This window comes from Silurus meridionalis, chromosome 2 (genome assembly GCF_014805685.1).
Source record: "Silurus meridionalis isolate SWU-2019-XX chromosome 2, ASM1480568v1, whole genome shotgun sequence".
NCBI lineage: Eukaryota > Metazoa > Chordata > Actinopteri > Siluriformes > Siluridae > Silurus > Silurus meridionalis.
In genome coordinates this window covers 13,189,135-13,201,489 of record NC_060885.1, presented here as the reverse complement: position 1 = coordinate 13,201,489, position 12,355 = coordinate 13,189,135, and the positions used below count along the sequence as shown (strand labels likewise).

Genomic DNA, 12,355 nt, shown 5'->3' with positions numbered 1-12,355 from the left:
AGTAGTATGGTCATATATATGTGTGTGCGGTTGAGTGCATCAGGCTTAGTTTATGTTACTCTGAATCAGAACTGAACTGCAGTGTATTCCTGATCTGGTCAGCTTCTCGCTTTTTCCAAGAAATAGCATAAATGAAAAGGTGTATCTAATAATCTAGCGGCATTTGACAATATTCATACTCCAGACCCAGAGCTGTATAGCTGATGGATATACTAAGCTGAAAAGAGGCCTGTATCTGAGTGTGGTTTATCTTTCGAGTGCCAAGCTCAGTAATGACACAGGTGATTTCTGCAACAGAGCATTTGCATGTTATGAAAGGAAACAAGTTTATGGCTGGTGACCTCAGTCACCACATTATTTACATGTCATACACAATGAAATTTGTTTCCACTCTGTGTAAACTGGTTTTTGAATTTTAAGATGATCTCATTAACTGGCTTAACAAGGGAAAAATCGCCACAGCTTGTTAAACTTGTTGAACTGTGCGCAAAGCAATAGACTCAAACACTCACATGACAAAACTAAATTAAGTCTACAATATTCTGATTATTCTGGAAGCGGAAATTAAAGACATCACTCTGACATCATAACTGTGTGGTTCTGAGTTTGATTCTATTGTGGGTTTTCATACCATTGTAAATTTGCTATATGGCATAATACTGTGTGACTGAATGAAAGCACTTTCAGCATGCTGTGGACAATTTAGATTTTTCATCAGTTTTCTTCTGTGGTTTGTATCATATTGCCAGGAAATGCTATAATATCTATTACTATTGTTGCTCCAAATTGCATTTTTACTTTGTTTTTGAATACAGTTTTTGTAAAAGGGATGTAAGACGCAAAGCTGTATGTGAGAGACACAAAAACACGAGTAAAAAAAAAAACAGAGACATTGAATATGTTACAAATATTATATCCAGATATAAAAACACTACCCTGTATCAAATATAAGGACCAGTCAATTCTGATTAATAGTTATAAAAAGCTAATATGCTTTTACTTGGAAATCTAGACATGTCTATACAAATGTTGTATTAAATGAACTCTCAGTAAAACTATACTATCAGATGAGTTCCAGTACATTATCTCAGGGCTGCTCTGTGTTATAATGGTCCTAATGTCCTAATGATGCAATCTAAGACACCGCTTTCTATGATTGGTGTATTGGGTTTTGAAACAGCATAACATCCAGCATAAAAGAGATGTGGTTAGTGTTCATATTAAATAGATATAGATGCATTTGAAAAACGAATGCCTTTTGCAAGGAAAGGACAATATGGTGTAAAAGTGAGAGAAGCAGTGGTATCTGGGAGCAGTTTTTCTGAGACTGTTAGAGCAGGTCAGATGTTGTTTTTTTCCACAGACATGCGTTAATCTGACTGTGAAGCAAAGGAAAGGTCAATTCACTGCTGCAGAGCTCCTGTTTTCTGCCTCATTGTTCCTTACCAGTTGCAAAGCAAAACCCTAGTCAGTATGCCAGATGCTGTACTAACAACCAGATTACAAAGTTTCTGTGCTAAAAACACATCAAGAAGCCTCTGATAATAGAATGATAAAAGTATGTAAAGGGTTCATCTGCTTATGTAGGCTTCTTTTGCCATTATACATATAGTCAGTTCTGTTCTTATTAAGAGCATGAATTAAAGCAAAAAAGCTACAGACACAAAAGCCAGTGTTTGGCAACTTACAGTGTTATAGACTTTTCCTGTTAAAGACAGTGGTTCTTGGCCGTGTTCACTAGAGAGCACACAACCAGTGTAAATATACCTGTGTCTCTTAAGAACTGTAGCTTGTGGGGACAGGCTGTATACTGTTTTCAGGACTATATAAATTGTCTGCTTTTTTAACCGCTAAAATAAGCCACTTCTGTTGAAAACATTGAACAAGACAGTGAGCAGAATGTAAAAGGGTTACGAGCTGTTCACACAGCCAGATTTTAGTCTGTAGTGATAGATTCTTTTGACTAAAAGGGCAACTACATGTAATTATCCAAGATAAATGCTTGGTAAATGTGGTCTTATAAAGACATTGTATTTTCACAATGTTCACAGACGCCAGTTAGTCCATAAAAACGTTCTCTATTGTTATTGGAAAACATGTACATTGATTGGGTTCTAACAAGAGAGAGCGAGAGGGAGAGAGAAACACTTCAGTGGAATTATCGCAGCTTCTGTTGAATTGAGTTTAGAGTCAGTCTGCATCTCTTCTTATCAGCTCTTATCTCTTATCTCTCTGTGTATGTGTGCATGTGCATGTTTGTGTTGGTTGAATCCGATTAAATTATTTTTTAAGAAGTATTCTGTCTCAAGGGACATTAAGTGACAGCTATTCCTAAACTCACACACATGGAGATATGTAAACAAAAAAAATGACAAGCGGGGGAGGCAGACTGAGAAGGCTGTAATTATGAAAGTGATATTCATCACAACAAATGTGGCAGTGCGGTCACTTTAGTTTAGATAATATGGAAAACCTTTTTGTTTACTTTGGATCAAGTAGCTTAGTGTCCTCAGACACATCCTGTGTGTGTGTGTGTGTGTGTGTGTGTGTGTGTGTGTGTGTGTGTACGCGTGCGTGCACACTAAAACTGCCCCGAGACAAAATAAATACAGTTTTGCTCCTGCAGCCGCTGTGCCTCTACTTTTCCAATTCCTTACTGTTTTCCTGATGCTTAGCCTTATAGCTTGTCTTTACCAGTCTAATAGCTAACACTAGCATATTTACCAGTCTAATAGCTAACACTAGCATATTTACCAGTCTAATAGCTAACACTAGCATATTTACCAGTCTACATCTACATTTACATTTGCAGCATTTGCAGACGCCTTGTCCAGAGTGACATACAAAAGTGCTTTAAGTCTCTAGCAATGAATAAATCTACACTGGTACACTAGATTACAAATTTAAGTAAAATCATCCTCCAATTTTGGTATTTTTTCCTTTTTCCCCACTCTCAAAGCATATCATATTTCACAGTTTAATATTCAACACTATTTTATTTACCAGTTTAATAGTTAACGCTAGCATATTTCCCAGTCTAGTATACAGTAGCATTTTTACAAGTCTAATAGCTAACACTAGCATATTAACCAGTCTGATAGCTAACGTTAGCACTGTTTTTAGTCCGCTAACTGAGAGTTGAATAGCTAACAAATCTTTCTAAACTATCAAAGTGTGTATGTGGAGCAGTAGAGTAAATTGTAGGTTACTATAATGTTCATTGCATAATGCAAAATCTATTCAAATCACTTTGTTTAGGTCATAAATCAAATAAAAAAAGCTGTGATGAGATTTGGAATGATAAGTCTGCAGTGATACTGTGTGTGTGTGTGTGTGTGTGTGTGTGTGTGTGTGTGTGTGCGCCCTACAGAGAGATCAGGGAAGGCTTGCTCTTTCTAGGCTTCACAAGCATGACGTCATGGAAATCTCACAATTGGTCTCTCTCTCTCTCTCTCTCTCTCTCTCTCTCTCTCTCTTTCTCTGTGTTGATGAGAACACCATAGGTGACTGCTGAATCTCTAAACTATGATCTTGCAACGAGTGTGTTTTTTTTGGTTATAAAATTTTCTCATTAGCTCAGCTTATGTACGCAGCTCGGATACAGGACGTTAGGTGCAGGAAGAAATGTAAAAAGAAGGTTTTTTTTTCATCAGTACCTTTTGCAAAACTGGATGTCTATGGACCCTGTATGCAGTTAATCAGAGATGAAGGCGTGCATTTTGCCCCTGGTTACATTACATGAAGGTGCACAGCACACTTATAAAGATCGTCTTTGTGATAAAGCATCTTAGTTTTTCCATTCATGCATGCGGTTGATATAAGGTCAGAGAACGATGCCGTTTTGATGTGCTACCAAATAGAGCTTTTCCGCTGGAGGAAGCAGCTCGGCTCAGCAAATTACTCATGATGCTGCACGTTATAGCTATTTTCACTAGCAAGTGAATCAATCTGTGTTAGTAACAATGCTGAATTATACCCCTTTTGTCCAGGTACTATGTTGGGGATGCTTAGATATACAGGTCCGTTAAGACCGTCAAGACCACTGGACGATTGCTTTAAGACTGGTATCCCATAACATTTTATTGTACAAAGATATTTTACTAGTCTTTACTTCAGCAAAAATGTTTTAAGTGCTTAAAGATAGTATTATGTCTAATGGTATTTTGGATAAAGGTGTCTGCCATATGCCATACATCTGCTTCCATGGTTCTCAAAATGGTTTCAGAATCAGCAGGTCCACAATTGTCTAATTGTGTTACAGTGGTGTAACTCACTACCCGACACGGTCAGAGTTATAAAGCCTCTAAATTGGATTTAAATAACAAATGAAAATAGATTTCGTTTAGAAATAAAAACTAGTGTCCCAATAGTCTTAATACAACAGGGGACTATGTATGCCTGCATCATTTTGGTTGTCCTTTCGTCAGTGGATGTTGTCCCTGTGTCCCCGTGCATGTTTACTTCTTGGGTTGGTCTGCAGAATTTCCTGTCTTTAAGGTTTGCAGTAGATCACATGTTCTTCTTGCCTAATTACATTCTTTATGCCTACTTAAAAGTGAGCAAACAGAGAATATTACAAAAATGTATGACCAATAGTTGTTGTTTCATGTGTGCATGGAGACGTGCAAATAGCAGTGATAAATAATAAATAAATCTAACATTAAAAAAACAGTAAAGGTTATTTTTATTATGTTTATGAAGATTATGAATTTGCTAATGAAGTGTTATTTAACATTGGTGTAGTCAAGTACATATTCTGTAATATGCGCATATTCAGTTTATAAGGAGGAAGGTAGATTTGGAAGTGGTAAAGGGGGGTATTTGTTTGAGTCCTGTCCTTGACTTCCTGGGATTACAGAGTCTCATTAATCTGTAGGTAGGGCATATGACGTGAATTTTTTTTTAATTATTAGAATTAATTTTTCTTCTACCGTATTTATATTATAAGCCGCTACTTTTTTCCTACGTTTTGAACCACGGCTAATTGAACCACGTTTTAAACCACGAAGCGGCTAATTTATTAATTTTTCCTGGGTTTTTCCCGGTTTCACAAACTTCAAGCCAAAACACTGAGAGACATAACATTAGACCAATGAAATTTCTAAACGGAAACGAAAAAACGCACCTCACCTGTGTTCTGAGCTGCACGGCATCGGGAAAAGTTCAATTTTTTTTTTGGAAACGCACAACGATGCCAAAAGATTGTGAAAGGAAGGAGGAAGACAGTGAACAATGACTTACTTGGTAGGCTACTGTTTAGATACAAGCCGCTGTAACGGCTTTGAGTCTGGGTCATGGGAGAGGTCCCTAACTCCAGTTGCAACAGAAATCATATAAGCACAGACAGGTTTCCAAAACTCGTGCTTTTTTAATTTTCTTTGCAACAGCGTTAAGGGTTAGTCAAAGAAACTTAGAAATAGGCATCAGAAAATAATAAGGACATAATCCTCGTTTTGAACACACGCTGTAATACCGGAAAATGCAGAGGCATGCTATTCCCAAACTACCGCTATGCTCCTAAAAGAAGCGCAACATATTTCACCCGTTACAGCATGTGTAACGTGTCTTTCGTTAAAGCCTGTGTAAAGTACATTAGTGTAGACACTAGTGTAGCGGCTTATAGACAGGTGCGGCATATTTATGTTAAAAATACAAATATTTGTAAAATTTAGTGGGTGTGGCTTATATATGGGTGCGCTTTATAGTCCGGAATTTACGGTAATTTCTAACATTTATTTTTCTTCTAATTTCTAACATTTATTTATTAATAAGCTAATGATATAACAATTTTGTAACATCTTGTAAACCACATACAGTGATTTTCACAATAATAATATTAGATTATCATATAATTTAACCTGAGAGTAATCTGTTAAGCTATTTGTTGTGAATACACACTCATCTATGTTTGTCTCTGTGTGTTTGTGTACACGTGTAGTGTAGTGGCGCATAGTATAATATTATATGTATAAAAATGGCTTGATTTGCATTTAGTTTGTAATATTTCATGATTGAGAATTAGATCTTTATCTGCTCAGGTCAACACGCACACGCACGCACGCACACACACACACACACACACACTGATTTACATTCACGGATTCTAATTTATTTCGGGGTATATGCAAAGGGAGCTTGATTCCAGAGTGAATGTTTTGATCCCTTTGGTGATCAGAGAAAACTGAGTTGCGTCACGATAAGTGACAGAACTCTTGCTGTTACGCAAATGTAATTTTGACACCCTGTACAAGAAAAAAAATGGCCTTGGGCTGGTGTAATTTGTCATTGTTGCAATTCAGGTCTGGGTTACAATGACCCGGAGGTGGGGTTTAATCTACTCATTAGTTTAGGAATGCAGACGTTATTTAATATAAATGACTGAACATGTTATGGGCGTGACAGATGATCAAATCTAGTGCTGGCTAGAGGCTTCTTTGTTATTTTTGTTTTTCTTTTGTACAGTGACGCTTCGTGTATGATAAAGGTTTTTTTAATATTGAACCTCAACAATTAAATAAAAATGAGTAATTAACAATAAATAAATTCTTCTTCTTCTTCATCTTTCGGCTGCTCCCATTAGGGGTCGCCACAGCAGAGCATCTGTTTCCATACAACTCTGTCCTATACATCTATACCAAACCAACTACCTGCATGTCTTCCCTCACCACATCCATAAACCTGCTCCTTGTCCTCCTTCTTCCTGGAGGCTTCATCCTTAGCATTCTTCTACTGATATACCCCATGTCCCTCCTCTGCAAATGTCCAAACCATCTCAATTGCGCCTTTCTTACCTCCGCCCCAAAATGTCATACTTGCGCAGTCCCTCTAATAAACTTGTTTCTAATCCTGTCCATCCTCTTCACTCCCAATGAAAACCTCAACATCTTCAGCTCTGCTACCTCCAGCTCTACCTTCTGTCTTTTACTCAATGCCACTATCTCTAAACCATACAACATCACAGGTCTCACCACAGTCCTATAAACTTTCCCATCCACCATCTCCACCTCTTCTCCCTGCAACCACACCACTCCACTGCCCTCCCTCTCATTCACACACATGTACTATGTCTTACTTCTACTGACTTTTATTCCGCTTCTCTCCAGCACATACCTCCACCTCTCCAGGCTCTTCTCAACCTGCTCCCTACTCTCACCACAAATCACAATATCATCCACAAATATCAAAGTCTACAGAGACTCCTGTCTGACCTCGTCCGTCAACCTGTCCATCACCACTGCAAACAGGAAAGGGCTCAGAGCTAATCCTTGATGCAGTCCAACCTCCACCTTGATCCAGTCTGTCGTTCCTACTGCACACTTCATTGCTGTCACACTGTCCTCATACATGTCCTGCACCACCCTCACATACTTCTCTGCCACACCAGACGTCCTCATACAATACCACAACTCCTCTCTTGGCACCCTGTTGTAGACTTTATCTAAATCCACAAACACACAATGCAACTCCTTCTGACCTTCTCAGTCAACGCCCTCAAAGCAAATAATGCTTCTGTGGTGCTTTTCCTCGGCATGAAACCATACTGTTGCTCACAGATGGTCACCTCTTCTCTCATCCTGGCTTCCACCACTCTTTCCCATAACTTCATGCTGTGACTGGTCAACTTTATTCCCCTGTAGTTACTGCAGGTCTCCACATCTCCCTTATTCTTAAAAAACAGTACCAGCTCACTCATTCTCCATTCCTCAGGCATCCTCTCAGCTTCCAAAATCTTGTTAAAACCCCATTGCCATCTCTGCTTAACAAAATGCTTCTACTGTCATCTGGTCTAACCGACTTTCCAATCTTCATCCTCCTTGCTGCTTTCACTTCCTCCTTACTAATCCTATCCACTTCCTGCTTCACCATCTCCACATCATCCACCCTTTTCTCTCTCATTTTTCTCATTCATCAGCTGCTCAAAATACTTCCTCCATCTTCTCAACACACTCTCCTCACTAGTCAACACATTTCCATCTCCATCCTTTATTGCTCTAACTTGCAGCACATCCTTCCCGACTCGGTCCCTCTGCCGTGTCCAACTTCTCATACAGCTCCTAATATGCCTTTTTCTTTTCTTTTGCCACATCCCTCTTCACCTGCTGCTGCATCTCCTTGTACTCCTGCCTACTTTTCTCATCTCTCTACTGATCCCAATTCTGTTTCACAAAACTTATTTTTATTGTTCAAAGATGCCAAAAGGCATTTTATGCATGCTGATGTAGCAGGTAGCTTTGCTACCTTATAGCTTTAGATTTTCTAGTTAGATCCTAAGATCAAGTTACTATATCTGTGCAGTTGTGCATGTTATTATTATATTACTGTGGGTTTCCTCTGGGTTCAGTGGGTTCCTTCTATCTCTCAAACACATACTGCTTGGTGTGTATCTTTAAATTGCCCATAATTGTGAACATGTATGTAAATGGTGTCTTGTGTTGGACTAGCATTCTATACAGAGTGTATTCTTGTCTCATGCCAGACTTGTAGCAACCGGCCCTGTACCAAATATGCAAGTCAGACCAGGATGAAGAAAAAAAAAAAGATTCCGAAACAAGCCCAGTGTTAGACATAGTAATGAAGTGTTCCACATCATTCTAAAGGTGTTCAGTGGAGTTGAAGTGCAGGTTACTCGAGTTCTTCTACATCAACCTTAGTAAGACATGTCTTTATAGAGCAATGCAGGAACATATATGGGCCTCATTAGTTCTTAACCAAACTCTACAGCATACAAATACATTATATACAGTTATGTGGGTGTAATTTTGTGGTAATAATTTAGGGATAAGACACATAAGTGTGATGGTTTGGTGTTTACATACATTTTGGCCATATAGAGTTTTTTATGCTGTAAATTTGGTTTTTACTTCAAATGTATAGAATAATTTCAGGCAGTGTTTTATCACCATATTATTATTATTTCCATAATATTAATAGTATTATTGCCATAGGAGAGTGTTTATTGTTCTTGATATCCCTCAAGATTTGGTTACTAATGTAGCAGTGTGAATTACACTATATATTGTATATTTGACTGTTTGCCTATCTAACAGATGTACCTAGTCCCCAGTGTAAACAGCAATTAGAAGATGAAGTACACTGGAATACAAGTATAAACATTTTACAATTAAAGGAAGAAACCACTCCTTTTTGGCAAACATTCATACTGTCCTGCATCCGTGATCTACCTGAAGAAGTGCAAACACAAAACATGACTGATCACATTTTTGATGTATCACTCATTTTAATATTCCACTCCATAAAGAATACAGTGTTTACATTCAATTACATAAAAATGCAACGATATTTACAGCCAGTGGGATTTTCTTATTCTAAGTGTGACATTCACGTCTTGCATGTGTTTATGTATGTATGTATGTATGTATGTATGTATGTTTCTTATCTCATAATGTAAATTATATTGGATAAGTGTCAGTGAACCCTCAAGAATCGCCACCCTGTCACTAAAATACCTTCAGGAAAGAAAACAGTGTTTACCCTCAAAAATATGATAATCAATTTGTATTGCAGTTTGAAATATGTTAATTTATCCGGCCAACTTTTGTTCTCTAATGAGAATGCGAACATGTGGCCTGGAACACAGTGGGTAGCAAATCCAGTTAAACTTTTAAGACAGTCACTTTAAAAGATAATCTGTTTCTTTTCCAAATAAAAAGTTAAAAGTGCATGAACTGCTGGAGTTTGGTGCAGGTTTTTGTGGTTTTTTTGTTCATGCTCGATTCACTCCAGATGTATTTTCTTGTCGAGAACAAGTCTGGCCTATAAGTCTATAAGACTTTACTTTTAGTGATGTTATGGCTCTGGTTTTGACTGTGACCGCGTACTCAATGGTGGGAGAAGTAAGATTACACTATGACAGCATGCTAACCTCAGCTAATATAGTACAAAATATGATTTTCATTAAGCAGACACACATATCCTGAAATGTTTGTGAAGAGAGTGTCCGTAGAAGTTAATAAACAGTCTTGCGCACAGCTCACGCAGTGTAGAGTAAAGAGATAGTGTTGACCTTACTAGTGTTAGCTGAAAACAGTGCAGTCCGAGTCTATTGCAGGTCATTGCACTAAGTGGCACCCTGCAGCATGATGGAAAATCCATAGTGTTATTGCTCTACATTACCTTTATTTGATTTGCCTCTTAGTGGAAATGATGCAGGCTACAGGGTGCGAGTCAGCCTAAAAGCCTGCACGGGTCCCAGCCTTCAAGCTCCCCTAAGAATCACAAATCCTGAGAGACACTCATACACCGCCTGTCCAGCATCTAGCACCCTGCCCCCCAAGAGAGTGTGTGTGTGTGAGTGCTGTAATTCACTCCACTATGGATTTCTTGTTACAAGTCATGAGGAACGGATGGAAGCACACACATCAGCGTAAAGCTTATCCAATCAGGGGCAGACATCAGGGTGAATTCTTTCACTCACACACTGTTGTTTCTACTGTCTCACCATGTTTTTTTGTTTTTTTTCCGCCTTCTTGTTCCTCGTATCTCTTTTGTTCACCTCCCTGTGTTCCTTTTATCTCCCCTTTCTCATCTTTCTCTTTTCTTTTCTCTGTCTCTTCTCTCTGTCTTCACTCCCCTTCTCTTTGTCTTTGTGGTTCTATGTACCTGTGTGTGTGTGGTGATTATGATGATGATGATGATGATAATGATGATAGATGGTGTGTAATATTTATTGTACAGGAAGAGAGTACAACTATACACACACCGTCATACACAAATTACTTGTACAGTACATGCAGTAGTTAATCTCCTGATGCCTAGTTTTCCTTCCAGCTGAATTGTATAGTCAATTTACTGCTAATAAAAGCAGATAAAAATATATATAATAATGTGACTTTAAATTTTAGAGCATCCTCTCTCCCAGCAATACTGATCAACAATAGTGATTACATCATTCAACACTTCTTTGCATTTCTACAAAGACTTTCTACACAGTTATGTGCCTCCAATGTTGTGGTTTGGGCATAGAAATACATGTGGAAAAGTCCCTTGTCCCAATACTTTTGACCCATATAGTGTACATTGGTTATTATATGATTAATTACGTTGTAGATTCTGTTTCTGGATGTTTAAACTGTGATGAGATATCGGCCCACTCTTTGACCATCATGGCAACATCGTTGCGGCAACGTTTCTTCATTCAATGAATTACGTGACATTCTAATCGGCTGAAATGCTGTGATTTGAAAAACAAAGAGGCAAAACAGCAATGAAGTGAAATAGCAGAAGCATTTCCGATGCTGAGCGATCAGAATCAACTTCTGCTTCATGCAATAGAGTTATAAAGCGTAAGACTGGCCGATGTGAGTGACTGAAAATACCTGCATATGCTGCATATATTAAACAGATGCTGTAGTTTAGTATTATACAGTAACTAATGCTCCTGTCTTTTCCATTGTTTCCTAACAAACTAAACTATAGCATGATTACTGATGATGCAGTGGCCTAATCAGTTTATCTGCTGACTTTATTGTGGGACTTCACCACCCCACGGAAAACCATTTGTGTTGTTTTTGTGTATGGTTACAGAACTAGAGCTTTGTACAGAAAAGTCCCAACACAATGCACAAGTGGACAACAAAATGAACCACCGAAAAACCAAAGTCTGAAGTAACCTTTCTATTGCTCTCACTGGACTCTGAGTTCATTAGTTGCGTTTGCTTGCCGTATGCTCACAAAATGCGGAGTTTTTGCTCTGAGATAGTGGAAATTGAGCAAAAGGGAAAATGCGTTATGATTTATTTAGAATCATGAGAGTTTCTTTTTAACACAGCCTTTTTCACATCGTATCAATGCCTATTTGAAACGGAACATACTTTCAAACAGAAAGATTTGTGGATGTGTGCTTTGACCAGTCAGATCAGATTTCATGATGTGTTCTGAAAATTTGCATGTTGCACTTTTAAGTGTACACACACACCTGCTCTAATATGGACGACAGAGCAAATGCCACTACTATCAAACAAACTGGCCTGTTTTATTGTGTAATATTGTGCAAATCTGAAAGGAATCTGATGTAATAGCAAAGCACTAATGAGATCATTTTTTGGCCTAACTTGCCTCCAATGTGTTTTGTTTTATTTATTATTATTTTTTTCTTTTACAGACGGTGCACACACACAAACCGCATTTTGTGGCGTTACACTGTCAAGAAGTGGGCGGGAAAAATTACGAGGAGTCCATGGCACATGTGGACAGCTTCGTCAAGTAAGTGTGTCCCTCTCGTTCTGCTCCCTGAAAAGTCTCTACTGTATATAGGACAGTTGACTGAGAGATCACCTCGATTACTTAAACGCACACGAGAAGTAGCTTTGTAGGACGCCGTTTCTAAATAATGTTT

The 12,355-nt window shown here is 38.3% G+C and overlaps 1 protein-coding gene across 3 annotated transcripts in view; it reads left to right on the top strand.

Annotated features, from left to right (window-relative positions):
• LOC124399593 (inositol polyphosphate-5-phosphatase A) overlaps nt 1-12,355 on the top strand; it is a 145,541-nt gene that overhangs the window by 41,429 nt on the left and 91,757 nt on the right. For all 3 annotated transcript variants that reach the window (XM_046870617.1, XM_046870635.1, XM_046870625.1), the window contains exon 3: nt 12,122-12,222. In XM_046870617.1, coding sequence (XP_046726573.1) covers nt 12,122-12,222 — 101 coding nt within the window. The remainder of the gene's footprint in view (nt 1-12,121; nt 12,223-12,355) is intronic.